Here is a 21,454-nt window from a genome sequence, read left to right as displayed (position 1 = left end):
ATTGAGTTCTTGCGAAATAAATCAACCAAGTCAAGTTTTACCTTAATATCGTCAAGCTTTTTGATCAGTTGTCGTCTTTCATCATCATGCTTCTGACACTGCAATAAAACAGGCAGTCACGCTACGCTGTAAAGTCTCGGTCATTGTGTCTTTGGGTGAGACACTTCACCCGTTGCCTACTGGTGGTGGTCAGAGGGCCCGGTGGCGCCAGTGTCCGGCAGCCTCGCCTCTGTCAGTGCACCCCAGGGTGGCTGTGGCTACAATGTAGCTTGCCATCACCAGTGTGTGAATGTGTGTGTGAATGGGTGGATGACTGGATGTGTAAAGCGCTTTGGGGTCCTTAGGGACTAGTAAAGCACTATACAAATACAGGCCATCTACCAGGCCATATTACAGTCCCAGTCCCATTTTTCTGTATGGCTATTTCCTGTTAAAAATAACCTGCTGCCCAAATCTAAGTTGTGATTTAACTGTCTCGTCTCATCTCTGCTGTTTTCCTTTGGATTTTGTAAAACCATCTTCCTTTTCTTTCTTCGTACCATTGCTTTTGCCACCTTCCCTTCATTTTCTGCTTTATTATGCCCTTTTTCGTTGTCCCGCTGACACCGATAACCACATCCTCTGAAAGACTTTTTGTGGCTTTCATTCCCTTTAACCCCACAGTGTGCTGGTACCCAAAAAAGGTCTCCTTAAGCCAAATCAAGTGTTTTGTGAATTTCTATCAGGATGTCTGCTCTGCTGTCGGAATTACAGCACTGTAAACCGGTTAATGATGAACTTGACTCTAGGCATATCACTGTTCTTTATGGCCTTGTGTCTTCTCTATTGAGTAGGTAAAAAGTATTGAAAGCATTTCTCCTGTGTATACTGACGCCCCAACCAGAGGCCGATCTACTGGGGTGGTGTGTGGCACCCAAGTTTTGCATATGACAATATTGCTTATTAATATAAGCTAGCACTAAGACTTTGAGCTTAGCTACAATTAACACAGAATACGAATTCAAAAACTGCATATATTGCATTATATTACTGTCTCCCATTTTTTTTAAAAAAATTGTTCAGCTCATATCTGAAACTGCATTATTTCCATATTTATATAAATATAGAAACATTTTTATTTCTATATTTATTTATTAATCAATATCATGGGCAATTTAGATTACAACACAGGTGCTTGACTGCTAAACTCTGGAAAAGCCATGAAGGTGTGAGTTATTAACCTAATAAATCATGAAAAAATGAGGTTTGTTCATGACAGTGCAGATTTTTGACATTTTTTGTAAATTTAAGCATGAAAAAAAAAGATTATTTCTGTGTATGTGTATACTTGCTGTACTTGATGTATTTTAACCAATGATATAGTACACAAAGAATATAACACCTGCATATGTGTAAAGAAATGGCTTTGACTTTGTCACCCTAAGAAACTTTCTCTAGATCCTCCACTGACCCCAACACCTCCTTTTCCTGCTTTGGCATGAAAACCATGTGTAACAAATGTCATTCCAGCTGGGTTTGTTGACTTTGGTGCATCTGTATATATTTGGACATAACTGTAAAACTGACCCATGCATGCAAGTTTAAAACGATACTCACTGTCCACACAGAGCTCTTTATCCCTCCTTCCTCTTCCCAGCACGGTTTAAGCACATCTTGTGTTGGATGATCTTGTCCGTGTCAACTAGCATTTCTCCGTCTACCTGTAACCCTACTGCTGGGTTGTTTCAAATTATTTTTGGTATTAAAAGATTATTGCAAACTCTTCTCTGATCATCTTTTTTTGTCTTACACTCACCTTCACCTGAGCTATTTTCCTCTATGAACTTCGTTTGCTGCTCCGTGTTCCTAAAAACTTCCTTCCTCTCTTCTGCTTCTCCCACTTCCCGATCCTCACCCGCCATGAACCGTCCTGTCACCATGCCGCCGCCTATCTGCGGGGCAATTCCTGTCTCACTAATGCCAACCGGCAAAGCCCGTGATCCAAACGCCCAAAATCCATGGCTTCTATTTGTAGTCGTTTTAATCTCGCGTTTCTTTCTACCTTCAGCGTCCAAACTCTTAATACAGGTGTTGTGCCAAAAAGTGATTGCCTGCCAAAAACTGATTACCAATGTTTCCGTGTATTTTTTATGTGTAATATGTTTATGTATGTTGGTAAATAGACTTCGGTGAACAGCGTTTACAAAGGGATTATATATAGAATTAAAAAATTATCTGTTTTTTTCAAGTATCTTTACAGCTTTGTGTTATTGTACTTACATTATAACCAATCCGGTCCTTTATCCTCGCTGAAAATATTTTTACAGAACTATTGTAATATTTGCTGCAATTTCTGCTGTCCAGCTACTTCTTACAAAATACATTTTTAATGTTAATGATATTTTTTAACTGCATAAATAAAGGTTATATAAAAGTCACTGCCAAAAACTGATTGTGGCTTCTACCTTGTTACACGAATGTTGTTTGTGGCTCAATATGACTTTATGTCATCCATGAGGGATGCATTTAATATATGTTTCTCATATTATAGCCCAACAAGTTACTTATAGCAGTTTAAATACGAGCAATCAGTTTTTGGCAAATACCGGAAATCACTTTTTGGCAGACAATCACTTTTTGGCACAACACCGGCGCTGACTGACCTTAAAATCCAGGAAGCATGTCAAAGCACTCATCCCCAGTGTGCACGCGCCTTCTAGTGGTCCGCGAAGGTACTGCAGGTGGCCCGCAGTAACGATTTCATATTTATATACATGTATTCATTTATATAAAAATCGACTTAAAGCTGCTTTCTGATGTTACATTCCTCTCACCTGAATTTCCCTTACACTGTAGTTTGTTTGGGGATGACACACTGGCCTTATTAAACCCCCTCAGTCAGTTTGCAGATAGGAGCTTTAGTTTATATCAATTTTGCTACATCTGGCATTTCTGGTGCAATTTATTGCTTCAAAATTGAATATGGAATTAATCCAGGTTTTTGAAGAAAAAAAATTCCATACAAAAATCATGCCAATTGCAAAAGTCGCCATCAAGTGTGGGATTTACTGAGGAAATGCTCTGCCCCCACTGCTGTGCTACATAGGTCTGAACACCCTCACCGAGATAACTGAAAAGAGTGGCTACACATATTATGGAATGGAGCAGTCTTTAGCTATATCCTCTCTGACATCAAGATGTATGCCAGGAAGGATGGATGCCTACCCTTACATGTGAGAAATGTGTTCACCTGAAGTATGATTGCATACTCACTCCTTTCAGTGGTGGTGGGGATGAATAGAATAAAAGCATTCTATTTTATACTATTTTCATCTTCATCTTTGGAGGACACAAGGCCCTGGGTTGGCTAGGCATTTGACCTTGTTAGTGCCCAAGTTCAAAGCTAACCTTGAAAAAATTTTTCAAGAAATTGTATAGAGTAATACAACATCAAGGTGATGCCATAACTACCTGAAATTATCCTATTTTAATTGAAACAGGTGGATGTTGTAATGAAAACATCCCAAAACATCCAAGTATTAGTTTAGCTCTTGCCCTTCAAGGGCAGTTGTGCTCTCTGGGTGCTCTTGTTGTTATAGTCATTATGTAATATTCCCTCACACCCCTCCTTTAGGCTACATGCATTTCTCTGTAGTAGATCATTAATTTATCCCTTTTATCACAAAGCCATCAGACACTTGCTGAACAGGACTTGCAGACAACACCATTCATCCATGCCAAAAATTAAATATTGACTCAAACATCCTAGTCAAAGGCACACACCTGCAGTGCAAACAGAATTTAGAAAGGCACCACTCTGTGTGGGAGACATAAGAACAGGGCACTGATAAAGACAAACATCCAGGAGAATAAATGAGAAGGAAAAGTAAGAGTAGAGGAAATAGGAGCATAAAAAATGTTTGGATCCATGTTGGTTCAGCTGGTCTGAAATCAATAATAAAGAAAAAAGCTTCAAATAAATTAACTGACCACAGATCATGTGCTGGGCTGTTTTAGAAAGCAGTTTAAAAAAAAACTTCTGAAATGTGGATTGACTGACCTTAAGATGTAACTGTGTAGAAATTCTAGCTAGAATTACCGGTTTTCCTCTCATAGCAGCTGGACAGAGGGAAATAAAACAAAAAGCCTCTGTTTGAATCCAGTGTATACAGAAATATGAATCTCTTTAGATTTTTAAAAGAAACAACCCCATTTCCTTTCATTGATCAGGATATTACATCTGATTTTTAAAAAAACGTGTACTTCATCGTCTCATGGAGTGTTGTTAGGTCACATTGTTAGGTGCATCTTTTCATTTACTCGTTAACCCAAATATCTAATGAGCTAGTCACATGGCATAAGTGGTCAACGCAGCCTGTTTAGATTCAAACCCAGCATCAAAATGAGGAAGAAAGGGGACTTTCAACTTGACGTGGTTAGTGGTGTGAGTATGTCGAAAGGTTACAGAGGATGGTCTGAAAAGAGAAAATTTCCAAAATTGAGTGGCAGTTCTCTGGTAGAAAATGTCTTGTTGATGCCAGAGGTCAGAGGAGAGGGGCCTGATTGCTTTGAGCTGACAGGAAAGCAGCAGTAACTCGAATAACCACTCATTTGGTGCAGAAGAGCATCTCTGGTCTGGTCAACAGCAGCAGAAGACCACACCAAGTGCCACTCCTGTCAGTTACAGTTTTTCTCCATTGGTTTGGCTCATTTCTTGAAACAGAAATTACATTCTCAAAATAACATGGACAAACCTCCAAACCTCTTGGCAAATGTTCACAACAGAATGGCATTTCTCATTCATTTTATCAAATGGCAAATGCCTTAGTACATGTCTCAATTGTCTCAGTGCATCTTTGCAAATGATTAAGTACAAGTAGCCTACAGTTATACAGTTAGCCCACATTTAGCACATTTTCCAAATGAATAGATCTTGTAGATCTAAACTGATTAGTTGATTCTCAGTCTAATGATCATTCCCTCCAAAACATGTCAGCATGATTTCATTGTATAAGTACTCGCATGCACAACCATCTGTTCAATCGTCAAAATTGGTCAAGAACATAATACCATGAATACCAAATATGAATTTCTTTGAATATTTGATAAATTGATGACAGTCATTGACAGTCAGGTGAAACTAGGTGTCACACACAGGTGTGTTCCATGATTGTGTGCTGCCAAACACAGATATATAGAGCTTGACCAGAGCCAGTCAGATCACTGAACATGGATAGACAAGGCCAAGCAAACGGACAAGGGGAAGTTCTTCCTCAAGGAAGAGGAGGAAGAAGAAGAAGAAGAAGAGGAGGACTGAGAATGCGTGGTGGAGGAATAGGGGAAAGAGGAGGCCGAGGAGCGCGAAGACACTGTGCTGTCCCGAATGAAATTCGGGCCACAGTTATAGACCATGTCATAAACCATGGCCTCACAATGGCAGAGGCAGGTCGTCGAGTGCAGCCTAATGTGCCTCGCTCTACAGTCTCCTCCATTATCCAAACCTTTCGCAGGGAAAACAGGTATGTACTCTATGTAATCTATAATGGAATTATATGTTGTATAGGACAGGGCACTGTGTGTGAGGCTAAAAATGTATAACTTACTGTAGAGATTTTGTGTGCATCTGCCTACAGTGGTAGGTCTATACTAGCAGGTGGAGAGGACTAGTGGAATGTTTTGATACTAAATATGACAAGAAATATATTGAACAAATTACTGTAAACTATGGAATTACATAATTTATACAGTTTAGAGTAGTATTCCAGTCACTGTGCAGCGGGAGAATGAGTACAGCGACCACTGAATAAGTCCTTGTTTTTTGATTTTGTGTTCATGCAATTTACTACTGTAATGTACATTTTCTTTTTACATATGTATGAAACTTTCTTTGCGTGTAATTAAAAAATGGTTATCATTTCCTTGGTAGTGTGAGTGCAATCTGTGATGTCAAACCTTGGAGGCTACTCTTTTCTGTTGTATATTGTTGGTCCTCTGCCATAGTGACAAAACATCTAAACATTTTGTATGGCAGTACTCACACAATGCCAAAGGGACGATGCATTTTGGGGGCACTGACTATTCAGAATAGAAAGAAATGTAGTTTTGACACATGAGTGAACTGTTTTAGGGGAGATATGAGCTTTTGCAGGTGGGCCATGTTGTTGTGATCAACCATCCAGGTTTATTTTGACAAAAGCACTAAGAATGATGAGAATGTCCGATCTGTGTCGAGAAATGAGCCAAAGCTATTGAGAAGGATCTTTGCCATTTTGGAGACACTGACTGTTTAAATGAGAAAGGGATTTAGATTGAAGCCTGAGTGAACAGTTTTGGAAGAGATATGAGCTTTTGCAGGTGAGCTATAGTGTTGTGCTAAACTGTAAGAGTGTTTTCCCAAATGATCTTAGAGTTTTGAGAATGTAATTTCTGTTTCAAGAAATGAGCCAAACCAATGGAGAAAAACTGTAAAAACAGGAAACCTACAATTGATACAACCTCACCAAAGCTGGACAATAGAAGACTGGAAAAACTTTACCTGGTCTGATGAGTCTCAATTTCTGCTTATACATTTGAATGGTAGGGACAGACTTTGGCATAAACAAAATCAAAGTATGGATCCATCCTAGCTTTTATCGATAGCTCAGGCTGGTAATGATAGTGTAATGATGTTGATAGATATTTCATGGCACACTTTCAGGTCTCTTAGTACCAATTGGGCATCGTTTAAACACCACAGCCTACATGAGAATTGGTTGCTGACCATGTCCATCACATTTGTTCCACAGTCACCAGATCTCAGTCCACTAGAGCACCTTCGGGATGTGATTGATCAAGAGAGTCTCATTGTGGATGTGCAGCCGATAAATCTGCAATAACTGTCAGCTGCTGTCATGTCAAGTGCCACAAAGAAGCTCCAACCTGGCAAGGGTGTGCCTAATGAAGCTGGACACTCTGGTGACAGTGGCAGAGAAAAGGACACTAAAGAAACTGCTGGACATTATGGACAATGCTGGGCATCCTCTGCACAAACAACCAGAAGAGTCTGTTCAGTGACAGGTTGCTTTTCCCAAAGACAAGAACCAACAGACTTAAAAACTCCTTTGTCCCACACGCCATCAGACTGTTTAACTCCTCTCTGGAGGGGAGAGGGAGGGGAAACAGGAGGACAAAGGAGGGGGGGAACAACTAAGCTGTAGTGCCTCTCCACTTCACTGTGCAATTACCTTTTGTGCAATACTTTTTGTTAATAATCAGCGGTGCAATAGACTCCATACTGTGCAATTCACTTGTATTTTTATTTTTATTTTTATTCCTATTTATTCTATTTATCCCCTTTGTATATTTTATCTATATATGTCTTTGTATTTATATATGTATATATATATATATATATATATATATATATATATATATATATATATATATATATAATATTCTGTAACTCTGTAACTTCTATCGGTGCTGTGCTTTTTTTGGAAACCAAATTTCCCTGAGGAACCCACCCGAGGGATTAATAAAGTTTTATCTATCTATCTATCTATCTATCTATCTATCTATCTATCTATCTATCTATCTATCTATCTATCTATCTATCTATCTATCTATCTATCTATTTATCTAATGAAGTGGCTGGTAAATGACATTTGTGGATGCACCTGCAGTTGTCAGGCAACTTGCACAAAAAATTAATGATAAACAGCACAATTGTCACTTTTGCTGTTTCAGTATTGGTTCTTCATGCAGAAGCAACAGAATGTTGATGATCTGTCATATTGAAAAATCAGGGAAGCTGGATAGAAAGACAAATAGCTCTCTTTACCAAAATACATGGGAACTGTATTTTTTTACCAAAAAGGACTTCAAGTGCCTTTTACTTAATGAGTGCTTTAAAGAATATTTGCCACTATAAGGCTTTGGATAGCCGACAATAGGCTAAGTGTTTTCAATTTCTGTGCATTTTGGGATTAAAATTAAATTAGAGCTAAAAAAAACCCAAAGGATTTGCCATTACGTCAGCATTTGTTAAGAATTTAGTTTCTGTATTCAATCATCGTTTCTGGTGTTTCTGGTGTTTCTGGTGTTTCTGGTGTCTCCAGTTTATTTTTAAAAATGTTTGCTGGTAACTTGCTTTGTTTCTTTTCCTCACCTTTGTTCTCCTTCCTTCATCCTTATCGGTTCCACCCAGCCAGAGTAGTTTCACTTACACTTCTTTGCACTTTCCAGTCAGTCCTGTGTGTGTGCAATTTTGTTCCTCCGGCTCCTCCCTGTGAGTTTATCCTGTGCTCAGTTGTCTGCATGCCACAGGGATGAGTTTGTCCATTTAAAGCTCTCAATGAATTGATGACGGTTTAACTTATGAGGAGACGAGAAGGAATTATTGGTTAGATCAAAAGGTTAAATCCTTGCCAGATGGCTCCAAGTTTAATGCCATTTACGCACATCCTTAAAAGAAAGTAGTAAGGCCTTTTAAGGGAACTGAAGACTTCTTTATATGAATATGACACCTCTTGTAAAAATAAATGCAGTAAGAATCATTAAAATAACATTTAGATGTTTAGGGTTTTTAAAAAAATATGATTAAATAAAGTATTGGACCTCCTTACAACTGTATAGTTTACAGGGTTAGGTGTCGGTGAAACAGGACTCTGGGTATCCAAATGAAAATCAGTGAGCCTGAAGGTTTTTAACTCCCTGCATAACTTTGGAGAGTAAACTCTGTGAGTTTGATGTTTGCTGAAGGGGAAAACACTCTTAATAGTAAAGAAACATCTCAGTAGAGGTGGGCCCAGAGATGTACTGATAAAGCAGGCTGATCTAGTTAAGCACAAAGATTAAAAATGTACTGGGGGGGCTGTGGCAAGCAGAGAATCGACCCAGCGTGTAGGACTTGCAAACAGACAAAAACTTAAAATGACAGCTTTTATTTTCTTAGCAAAAAGCAAAGAAAACAAAAGCAAACACAATAACAGAGCAGACCAGATCAACAGACAATGAGGGTGGACATGACAAAGAGATATAAACACAGTAGGAGAGTAGGGCAGAGTGGACACACCTTGGAGCACAGCTGAACAGACGTTAACTGTCAAGACAGGGATAGCAAAAAGGAACAGCACAAGAAAGGAAGTGACTAACACAGAAACTTGACTAAGACATACGAACAAACAGGGAACTCAGACAACAATGGAGACCGAACACCAGACAGGCACGGGACCCGACTGGGGAGACAGACTTCGAATCACAAAAAGAGATTACACTAGAGAGTAAACAGACCGCAAAAGGTTTATATAATTAATGATCAGGGAAAATAACAACATACTAATATTACCAAGACTTAACATAAGATACTAACTCTAAATTACTGGACCCAGGACCATGAAAGAAAACAATAAACTGCTACACAATAAGAATGGACACAATCATTGTACATTTGCTAAAATACCCACTTGTAAAAATGATGTTACATATATTTGAAATTGATTTCAGATAATACACAAACGTATTGCATTCGTACATTCACAACTAATATCATCGGTGTGTCTCAGTTTGCATAGTTCTGTTAGTTCACTTTGACTTGTGTGTGATAGAAAGATGATCTTTGGCACAGTGTTACTAGAGACAGGTCACTATATCCAACATCATATTCCTTCGTTGGGAGCCTCATTGTCAGCATGCTGGACGGGCACAGAGGCCTCCTCATTACCAGTGTCTTTATTGTCACTGTAATGTTTAACATGTGCAACTTAATATAGTGCAAAGATCTCAACAGTGCAAAGATCACTCACAGCGGTCATAAAAAATAAAAAAAAACTATAAGCTTATAGTTTTTTTTTATTTTTACAGAAAAAAATTACAACAGCTATTCCCAACCCATTTGTGCACAGAGTAGATTCAAAATAGATGCTGCTGTGTTTAATGCTTGTACATTGATGCCCCATTAAAGAAGATTCAAGGACAAAACAATCTCAGAGAGACTTGTTCTTCCTGAGGACACCCAGGAAGTATAGTCCTCAGGATGTTTACACTCCAGGTTAGATCCTCTTTGATGTAAAGTCCCTGAAACCAGAGGTCTGTGACCCTCTCCACAGTCCCCTGATGATATTTAAAGGCTTATTGTCTTGTTTTTTTCTTCCTAAAGTCAGTGATCAGTTCTTTTGTCTTGGATGTATTCAGGAGCAGGTTGTTATCTCTGCATTGCTGACACATTTAAAGCCGTTTAAATATTTTGTAGCCTTCATTTTTTCATTCATCCATTCATTTTAGGAGATATACTAACAGGTAATAACAAATAAATGTCATTGACCTGATTTAGGAGGTGTGGAAATCCTGATTATCTGGTTGTACAGGTGGAACTGGTGACATTTTTCAGTCAGGTGTGTTTGTGACAAGTAGATGAATACTTTAGAGGTGAGTTGGTGCAGGCAAGTGGAGACACACAAAAAAAAAGCAGGATTTATTTCTGTCAGTTAATTATTTGTGCATCCTTATCTTCTTTGGGACTAAGACATAAAGAGGGGAATCGAGGATATGCAGTCTATGAAATGAGAAAGGGCATGGAAATGACACATGGCAAAAAGGGCAAAGCAGTGGCAGGGCAACACTCAAGGCACACGGCCAGTTTGGCAGTTAGTTCTGTCTTAAAGGCGTGACCTTAGATGCAACTGAACAAACCTGATTTGCAACTTGTATAAACTTCTAATAAAACAAGACAAAAGCATCTGCACTAAGAAATTCTAGCGATGAGAGTTTGGCACTTATAATATCTTGAAATAAACTCCATGCGCATTTAAGCCTGTTTGTTTTTCAGTGCGCATATTTTAGATGCAGGTGATTCGGTCCCAGGCTGCTCCAGTTTGCGTGCCAAATGTCCTTGGGCAAGATACTAACCCCATGTTGCTCTCTAGTCTGAACGTGTATGAATGTTAGATAGAGCACTTAAGAGCTTAGAAGAAGTGTTTGTATGAATGGGTGAATGAATGAATGTATAAAGCAGTTTGAGTGCTCAGACAGAGTAGAAAAGTGCTATATAAGAACCGGTCGATTTAAAAACCCTTTCAGAGTCATAATTAGTGACGTTTACATCCAGAAGTGTTTCCCATGAAATTTAAGCAAAGGTATTAAGAAGTGTTGTCCCCTCATCCCCAGACTCTGCATACTCCACGGAAGACATGCAAGTGGGATTAGGAAGGTGCTCAAAGTATTCCTTTCAACGCCCAACCAGAAGTCACTGACGCAATTAAACAACTCATTGGTGGCAGGGCCCCTGGGGTGGATGAGGTTCACCCTGAGTTCCTGAAGGTGCTGGATGTTTATGGCTGTCTTGGTTGACATGCCTCTACAATGCTACGTGGAGATCAGGGGCATGGTGGAACTGGAGGGTATGCTCCAACTATAGGGGGATCACACTCCTCAGCCTCCCTGGGAAAGCCTATGCCAGAGTGGTGGAAAGGAGAGTTCGTCCGTTAGTCGAACCTCAGGAACAATGCAGTTTTGGTCCTGGTCGTGGAGCACTGGACCAGCTTTTTACACTCGCAAGGATACTTGTGCATGGGAGTTTTCCTAAGCAGTCTGCATGTGTTTTGTGGACCTGGAGTAGGCATTCGACCATGTCCCTCTGAGTGTCCTGTGAGAGGTGCTTCGGGAGTACAGTGGTCCCTTGCTATAACGCGGTTCACCTTTCATGGCCACGCTGTTTCGCAGATTTTTTTTTGTGTGCAATTTTGCATGGTTTTTTTTTTTTTCTTACAGCGCATTGTGTTCTGCATCCTGGTCGGCTGTAGACCATTGTCAATCAAGCTCGTCCATGCCATGTCTCCTGTCCAGTACAGAATGCGTTCAGCTTGTCAAATTTACATAAATCTTTGATCGCTAGCAGTGTGACTCTGAAGTGCTGTACTGTGTGTCTGTAAGTTTTCTCCCCAACAAACACAACAATGTCGATGAAACGTTTTGCACCGTCAAAGGCACCTTTGGTAGCACCCAAAAGGCAGAGGAAGATGCTAACCATCGCACAAAAAGTTGGACTTCTTGATATGCTTACCATATGACAGTTACCATATTTTTTGGACCATAAGGCACACCGGATTATAAGTCCCATTAAGCGAAACATAAGAGTTAGATAAGTCAGACTTTACTCAACTGAATCTTCTTGCTTCCTTTACTTCTGTAGCAAATGCCATGAAGTGTTGAGTTTTTGTGATGACCTAAATTGTCTTTGTTCAACTACATTCCTGTTAAGAAAATGGATAATGATGACAGTACCCAAATTTGTTTTGTTAACTTGAAATACAAGGAAATTAATTTTATTAATTCAAAAATAATTATAAAATAATCACAATCCAGTCAAATTAAAATCAGAGAATGATTTAAAAGACATTTAACCAAAACAAGCACAGGAAAAAAGCAATGCAAAATTATTGAATAACAGAAATAAAGAATACACCTTTACACATACACCTTACCCCACCATACCCCCCTCACAAGACCCCCCTCACAAACACTGATAAATTCTTATTTTTAAAGAATACGTTTGCTTTCTTACCCTATTCTAGAATAATCTAGAGTATGCTACAGTGAGCAGAAACCTAGCTAAGCATAAAGCCTGCAAAAAGAGGAAAGTGACAGAATCTAGCTAGCTTCACCTCCAAACCTTACTAAGAAACCATCAAACTTCAGTTTTATTTAAGGCATTGCCCTTATGTGTGAAGCAGGGCAGCAGGGGATATCAGCGGCATAAACAACAGATGCATGATAACTGTGACATGTTTTTGAGTGGAGAGGACTTCATTTCTTTTTCACATCGACCTTGTAATTATTTGGATTTTTGCATGACTTCTTCCCAGGACTTGGAGGCACTATCTGCCAGTTTCGAAAAAGAAAAACATAACAGTGACTCCATCTGTAGATTTGTGATTACAGAGAGATCTTACACGGTAGCTTCAGGGTTGACCCCAAACATTGCTTTCTAGTACAGTCCTCCAGTGTCCTTGTAGTAAATGTGACAGTTCAGTGCAGCCTTGCTAGTGCTAGCTTAACGCGTTGTGTTTACATTTGGTGCTTTACTTTGTGTGATGGAATTCAACCCTAACCTAAATTAACATCTGATTTAACGTATGAAATTCAAAGCGTTGTCAAAATTTCTTCTTTTATTCCATGTGCAAGAGTCCTATTCATAGTGTGTGTGTGTGTGTGTGTGTGTGTGTGTGTGGAGGGGGGGGGGGAACCTTCACTGCATGAGGTCTGGGTGCAAGTTTCTTTGCTTTAACCCAGCTACTGCCAAGTTGGACATGAATGCCAGGGAATATTTTTGACCAGGTTTATTAAATCAACCGAAAAACCTTCTGTTAGTGTTAAAAATGACCACAATTTTGAGAACCTAAGAAGTCAAGTACATTGCTTAGCCATAATGGAAATTTTTTTTTTTTTAAGAAACCGTAAAAAGTTAATACCTAATTCAATGTTTACATCGCAGTAGGAATGTCAAAGGATTACATATAGTAGGACTGCACAAGTTCAATGTAAGCATAAAAGTAGTTCACTTAGTCTTTTTCTTGTAAATTTTAAACCAAAGTATAACGTGAATTCTTAAGACTTTAGTTTAACAAAATAACTATTATCCCTTCTAGGATCGACACATTATTGTAGCTATAAAAATGAAAAATATTTTTACTGGGATGTTGTATTTTGGGTCAAGGTGCTTACATTCCTTACATTGCACCATGTAATCACATGACTGTTTGCTTTTCTGTCAGATGCAGTATGGTTAGTGAAATATCCAGTGATGCTTGGTTCAGACCTTTCTTTACTTTTGGGTCACACGTGACCAGCTGCCTTGGTTGCCTCAAGTGGTGCAACAAGTTTGTTGTTTGGACCTTTAGTGGGAACAGTTTCCTTGTAGTTAGTTTTTTTAAAAAGTGTTTTATAATGTGTTAATGTGTTAATGTGTTTTGATGTCCTGATATATAAAACCTTAGATTGAAAGAGGGTTACTGTAAACCTGGCCTCAATATTTCTAACATGCATGTGCATCGTTTTGTTTTATTACTCTCAACTTTTTCCATGTAGACTTCTTTTAAGATTAGAAGTTGTGGCGGTCGATGCGGTCGTGCTCCCTCTGAGATTTTGCCATTTGCTTCTGCAGCCGAATGTGCTCGGTGAAATCCCTCACGGCTCCCGATCCCCCAGCACAACGGCAGATGTACTTTGCAGCCTTTTTAGCCACAGCTGGAGCATCGTCGGGTACGGCACTCAGCCCTGCCAGGTTCAGGCATTTCACATCTGCTTGATCAAAACCTGAGAGGGGAACAGAAGATCATTAGTCCTTATAATAATTTACTTAAACAAGCTGCAGAGATTGGCTGCACAAACACAAACAGTCAGACATCTTTAAGTGTTAAGTTGTTTCCAGACTTTATTCAGATTTGATTAAAACAGCAAAATACTTTAACATAAATGTTAAATACACGACTTTTTAAAGCAGTAACCTCAACATATTTCCAATTCCTGCCAATTAAACTGTTAACACATAAAAATACAGTTGTTTTACCCATGAACGCCACATCCTTCCATTCCAGCTTCTTCTTCTCAACGATTGACTTCAAATCATTCAGCGGCTCCTTTCCCACCTTCTCGACCTTGCACTTTATCCTATCTTCAAGTTTTTGAAGCAAAGCTGGGTCAATGGGGTCTTTCTCTGTGGTCAACAGTATGACCTGGTGAAGCGAGACAGAGTGCAGTTTTGTGAGCGACGTTCCACAAGATGGGCCAGTTTACATAATTCTGTTCAGACAGCTGAAAAAATCCAACCTCAACTTGTTCTTCCTGCAGCATCCGAAGCCCAGTTGTGTCTCTGGTGTTGACAGACACCATTGCCTCTCCCAACACAGACATAAAGATCTTTCCATCAGTTAAACAGCCAGAAATGTTGCAGAACATTAGGCGGACCACCTCTGGTGTGTCCTTACCGAAGTAACCGTACCTGATTGGAGAAACATAGGCTGGATCAGGAAAGGGAATGGATAGTTGATTAAAAGCTGACTGGAAGACATTATTTTCGGCGCTTCTCACCTGAGAACCCTCTGTTCTGCCACAGGCCAGTCGATGTCCACGTCTATATCTACGCTGTACTCCGGCAGCATCTCATAGTAGGTTAACTTACCGCCCTACAAAGGTGAAAACACAAGCATGACTTAGATGTATTGTTACACAAAGGGTTTGGAAAAGCCGTGGAGCTGTCACAGTCCAATTTGGTCCTTTGGTTTATTACAGATTTTTTTTCCCTTGTTGGGTACCAGCCAGATCTCTGTCCTTATGTTTTGGGTTTTGTTGTGTTTTTTGCCAGATTCTTCTCCTAAATACATCAAACTACACAACAATTAAAAAGAGAAATACGTAACACTCTGAGTATCAAATGAAATCGAACCCAATATCAGTTTCAGTAAGAATCCCACAAAAATAGAGCACAACTAACTAAACTTTCAACACAGGAAATCCAGCTCAGAAAGTCTGTTTTTCTTTACTTCCTCCCACAGTTAAGTTCAGCTTCTTATTCAATGACACTTTTTTCCTATAAACATAACATTGTTCCTGTTTTAAGCAGACTTTTTCCTGCAGTCCAAGGACTCCTTTTCATAATAAAGAGTCTGGAGATTTCAAAAGGTTGCAGACAGCATGCCCAGATATTTTTCCAGCAAAAGGGATTGAACAATCTCTTTGACAACTTAGCTGATGAAATCTGATCCAGTTGTCATCAATCTCATCTGCTGCTGTTTTATAGGTGTGTGTTTAATGTTGGTGCCAACCAGGAATAAAAAAGGCATGATTTAACTGTTGGGCATTGGGGCTGTTTTTTCAGTCATTATAAAGTCATTATAGTCATTTTAAACCATATATGCACCACCACCATCATCACCACCACCACCTTTACCTGCAAGTGTCCTTCCTTTTCAATGAGCTCTTTTTTGGCGAAGTAAAATGAGCCATTCTCACACAGCTCCCCTGGCCAGTCCTGACGCCGCGGCCGTTTGGCTGGGTCCAGATTGAATGGCACTGTTTGCTCACCAGCTAGAAGGAAACAGGATCCATTAATAACAATGCAAACTCCTCTTTCCATTGAAGAGTTATTTACACAGAGAAGCTGTCTGCTTTTTGACATAGTAACCAGTGTGTGAGAGAACTGAGTTTTTAAAAAGTCATTTAAGGGAAATTCATGCCATCATAGTAGGTGGGTGACCAAATCTGTGAGAAATATCTTAAATTCTGTAGCTTTGTTTGTTTGTATGTCTTTTATCATATACATGTTAAGAGTTGTATTGATCTGTTCATAAAACTAATGAAAAAAGGAAACACGAGTGTGCACGATGAAGAAGGATGAAATGGATATTCCAGTATAAGGAACAACAGTCACGATTTATACTTCCAACGACCAGTTTATGAGTTAACCTTTAAACTGGTTGTAAACCTGGAGGTAGGTGTGTAACCAAGTGCACTGACAGGTTGTGCGCGTGTGGGTAATTACAAACACAACTTAGAAATACATGTATGTGCCAAAGTGAAATGACTTTATGCCAAGTAAAACAGGATGCATGGTTCAAAATGTCTTATTGGTGATAAGTAAGCAAGTGAAAAGGAATTAACAACTAAATTAGGACTTAAAGTTTGATTTTATGATTCACCGCATCAGGATATATTAGCACTCCGTATGGTGACAGTAGGAACTTAAGAGTCTTAGTTCTTGTCTGAGGGGATTCACTGTTCCTGCAAAAACCCTTCACTTCTGTGAGATTCTGGATCTTTCATGCATCTTTTAAAATACAAAAGCGTGGGACTAGTCAGCTAGATTTTTAAATGTTAGCTGTTATCAGTTGTTTTATTAATGCACAGCAGCAGTTTAATGTTCAAAGTTACAATGTCACCAGCCACTACCTGGAGCTGCGCACCTGACGATGGCTGCACTCCTCTTTGGCACTCTGTGTGAATGCAAGATACAAATGAAGAAAAGTGGAAAATGAACTAGTGACAGCCGTGATGACCGGTGATGTTTTGGATTATTATTAGTATAACTATGGAGAGTGAACAAGATTGAAAAGATCAGTGTCTTGTTATTTGTTTAAGCTATCAACATACTGGGAAATGATGCAAGTACCTGACTTTTGTTTTGTTACACGAATCTGCTGCATCTGATTTAGGTTGGTAAGAAATGTCAGGCACAGTGTGCAGTGACTTAATTATTGGTACCTCTTTTAACTCAGCCAAAAAGTGGTAGGGCACATATAATCACAGAGCAGGGTCAGCAGATGCTGAGGCACTATGTGAGGAGTGAATTAGAGAGAAGATTGTGAGGCAGGTCTTCTCATCATACATCACTGTCTGACCTCGCAAATGTGCCCCAGGAAGAATCATAAAAGAAATTCGCATTTAACTTCTAAATTTTGTGGAAAGCCTTCCCAGAAGAGTTGAAGCCATTATAGTTGCAAAACGTCAGCAGAGATCATATTAAACCCTATGGATTAAGAATGGGACGTTCATATGCATGTAAGGTTAGACAAGCAAATACTTTTGGCAGTATATTGTATTTTGTAAACTGCCTGAAAAACAAACACTCTCTGCAGGGAGACGAGTAATCCATGAATGCCTAACAACTGCCTTTGTGCTTCCCCCCGGGTGGAAAAGAAGCACAAGTGTGAGTAAGTATCAAAACTGAAAGCTGCTTGCATGCAAATCAATAATTATCAGATGAAGCACCTGTTGGATTTTGTTTATCACAGTTAATAATTACTAAGGTGCAGGTGCAAAGATCGTCTATTTAATGGCTGCACCTCCCTGTCATTTGAATCCTTTAACATACCAACAAGAAATCTGACCTTTTTGTGAAAATTGAGAAAGTGAGTGTAAAAAAAACAACACACAGGTCTATTTGGAAGAGAAGACAAACAAGATGATCAGGATAACCACACCCTCTAAAAGTAGTTTAAATACTTTCCTTTAGGCAGCTGAAATATAAGAAGCACTCCAAGAACACAAACTTCATTAATTACAGTAATTTGATGTTCTTTGTTGTTTTTAAATGCTTTTTAAGAGGTTTGTAGTGCAATAAGAATCAGATAAGGGGGGCATTGATATGTTTAGTTATACAAACTTATACAGCTTATTATATAATAATATACTACAGTATATTTCTAACTAACTAGGCAGCTCATTCTCTTTCTCTTCATAATACTTTCTGTAAGACAGTAACACATTTTGGGGTGAGATTAAAAAAAATGGCAGATGTAAAAGGTAAACGTGAAATCAGAGGTCAAATGTGCAGACTTGCTCCCTTACATCCTTTTTCAACCTCCTTCCAGCGAAACTGGTGTCTCCTGACCACTGCGAAGACTGAATCGTAACCGTGCACCGTGATCTTCTCTAAGGCCTCCTTCACGTGGAACGGGTGGAGACACGGTGATGTAGCCTGGAAGTGGCAAACTATATCCACCTCTGTGAAAAGAAAAGCAGAGTAATCTGCACTGTGTGGCAGCAGGGCAATGCTTTGAGACCATCTTAGAAACACATTCCTACCTTTATGGTGCTCAAGAAACTCTTGGATGGTTTCTACTGATGATGAAAAGTCTCTGGAGACTTTAGGACTCCTCCGGTGCACCCGAGCACCCCATGCCTTTGCAACTTCCTCAATTTTATCATGGTCTGTTGATACCCACACACTGTGAAAGTGAAGGTGCATAATCATTATTATTAATTGTAACCGTCTCTTTTCATAACACTACTAGACATTCTGTATTTTGTCCTCATAGCCAAAGCTATAGTGATTAGAGATCGTCCAATGTAAGCGATTAAGAAAAACAATACTCTGATATATCGCCCGAAATTTTTGTTTTTGGATATACAAAACAGTTCATTTCTCTACCAATTGTCATGTGTTATTTATTTTTTTAATTGTTTGTTTACTCCCGTTTTTGTTCGGATCAGTGTGTTGAATTTGTGGTGTTGCAAGAGGGAAGTTGGAACTTTGAACAGTCAACACTCGTAATATAGTTGAAGGGTTGTCACGGACCCGGTTCCGGGGACTCGGGTCCGTGAACAGTGTGGACCTTTATTATTATTATTATTATTGATGGGTGTGGTCCTGCCAGCTGCTGGTCACGCCTAGGTTCCCACACACCTGCTTCTGATCAAGCTCGTCGGGGGAGCTACTTAACAGAGCGATGGAGCTTCCTCCGGCGCAGGATCGTTGAGTTAGACTCCATGTCAGTGTCTCAAGTACTGTTAAGTGTATGCCTGCTGGAGTAGGTGCCATAACGGCTGCGTCTGTTGTTATTTCCTCAGGAGAGCGGAACACGGAACTGCAGGACGCACGGGGTGTGCGTAGGCACAGAAGCAGAGAGCACGGAATACCAGCACTTGGGAGAAGGCACAACACAGGAGTTGAGGGAGCACTCTGGAGACTTATTGTGTGGTGTACAGTTACCCCCACTGTAAATAAATGCACTGTTCATTGCACTAAGTCCAGCGTTTGGGTCCTTTCTCCAACATCCCCCACGGCTTGCCCTGGCAAACCATGACAAGGGTGTTTCTTCCGTCTCTTTTTTGCTTATTTAATTTTTATGTCGACATTTTTATATTGATATCGACTTTTGGTCTATGGATGTGATCCATTATAATTAAGGAGATTAGACTGAGACTCAGTCTCTTCACTTTTTTTTTTTTTTTTTAAACTTAACACATGAAAGCTCACTGAACAAATTGGGGGTGGATCAGGAAATTTGCAAAATCAAATCTGTGTATCCACCTGTTGGGGCGACTTAAGAGGGATTCTTGGACTCAGCGTGCTTGGCTTAATATTAATAAATGTGTCCAGTATAATTGTCGACAATGACACAGCCAGCTGTGATAATGATGGCAGAGAAGTCTCACCTTATCAGAAAACAAGACATGACCTGCAAAAAGCTAACAAAACAAAATGAGAATTTGTGTCTGTAATTAACCACAGGCACACAACCTGCCAGCTTCTTGGTGACACACATACCTCCAAACTTATCGGTAAACGAACAAACCGGTTGTAGGAAGACTAAATAACTTGTAATTGCTGTACTTTTCGCTGGAATATAAATTATGCCCTAGCTCAGTGCCCATTCTGCAGATTTTTTTATTTTTATTTTTTTAAATGAGCGGATCTGATGTATGATAAAAAACAAACAAAACAACAACAAATCTGCACTTATAGTTAGCAGATCTTTGATGATGCTCATGCTGGTAAAACGATGGCTACAGCGGCACTAAACTGTTAATTAAACTGAGCTCACACTGCAATAACTTATTGGCAGTGAGGACGTTTTAGGGTTTTATTGCATAATTGTATGAATTATTGTAACTTATAGTTTGAGTAGTTGTATTTCAGCTGAGGGCTACTTTAATGGGAAGAGACGAATTCCAGCTCATAATAGTGTTTGTAACGTCAAAATAAGTTTATGGGACGTCAGGTTGACGTGTCGCTGGCAAAAATGTTAGAAAATGTTTCTCATAATGTGCAGGTTATGTCTGCGGAGTCACGCCGATGAAAAAAAAAGAAGTGGAATATAATAGATAAATGCGAGCAGTTTTCTTGATTTGTGACTTTGTTTAAGTAAACATCCTAAAAGGACGCGTGGGACTCCTCCACGTCACACTGAAAGCTGAACACAGAGCTGCTCAGCAGTAGCGATCAGGGAGCAAACTGATGCAATTTATATTCCCTGACTTTACTGATGTGCAGAATACTTTATGGAGGCCGTTATGACATGTGGACAGAAGTAGGTTAATATAATATAATCAAATCTGATTTGATGTTTTCATTACGAAAAGAAATTAAAGTTGGCTGTTGGTGATCGTTCATCTGACCCTACAATAAAAGCTCTTGTCCTTCCTCACCTGTCAAACACTCCCGAGTCCACGGCGGCCCTCAGCACCCACCCGATGAGCGGGACCCCGGCCAGCATCTTGATGTTTTTCAGCGGGATCCCTTTGCTCCCCCCTCGAGCTAAAATTAAAGCTGCTATGTGACTCTTGTCATTCCGCGGCAGCTTGCTCGATGACTGACATTCGTCTAACGAGGTCTCATTGTTTCTCCGTCTAGCGGATGCCATAACGACACCAAAGATCTACTCTTACTACGAAGCAAGTCTGGGTTTATCCGGGTGACTTCCGTGGCCTACTATGAAGGTGGCTCACTTATTACCGACATAAATCGCTATGATAACCTGTGCAGTAAATCTACCTGCTCCGGAGCTGGTTAAGTTTCATATCAGAGAGCAACAGGTGTGAAAGCACCGCCCACCGACCAATCAGGTCTCCGGAACACAGCGTCATCATTGATGAAAGATCCCTCAGCCCAGGAAGAGGAGGCGGGTTTATAGTTTGTTCTATGCGCCTTATTATAGGAGCTGAACCAGGACACACGCACTGTACCGACCTGTGTGTGTATTAATCTGGTGATTTGGAAAAT

At 39.7% G+C, this 21,454-nt stretch overlaps 1 protein-coding gene across 1 annotated transcript; it reads right to left on the bottom strand.

Moving 5' to 3' along the window:
* Positions 1–13,429: 13,429 nt before the first annotated feature.
* cmasa (cytidine monophosphate N-acetylneuraminic acid synthetase a) lies at positions 13,430–21,235 on the bottom strand. The gene is made up of 8 exons (XM_006807791.3): positions 20,881–21,235; positions 18,535–18,677; positions 18,298–18,453; positions 15,902–16,038; positions 15,043–15,137; positions 14,782–14,953; positions 14,522–14,687; positions 13,430–14,268 (listed from the first exon to the last, which is right to left on the bottom strand). The coding sequence occupies exons 1-8, from the start codon at positions 21,093–21,095 to the stop codon at positions 14,054–14,056; spliced, it is 1,299 nt and encodes a 432-aa protein (XP_006807854.2). The 5' UTR covers positions 21,096–21,235; the 3' UTR covers positions 13,430–14,053.
* Positions 21,236–21,454: the final 219 nt, after the last annotated feature.

This window comes from Neolamprologus brichardi, chromosome 3, assembly GCF_056152115.1.
Source record: "Neolamprologus brichardi isolate AB-2024 chromosome 3, ASM5615211v1, whole genome shotgun sequence".
NCBI lineage: Eukaryota > Metazoa > Chordata > Actinopteri > Cichliformes > Cichlidae > Neolamprologus > Neolamprologus brichardi.
This window is presented reverse-complemented; position numbering and strand designations above follow the sequence as displayed.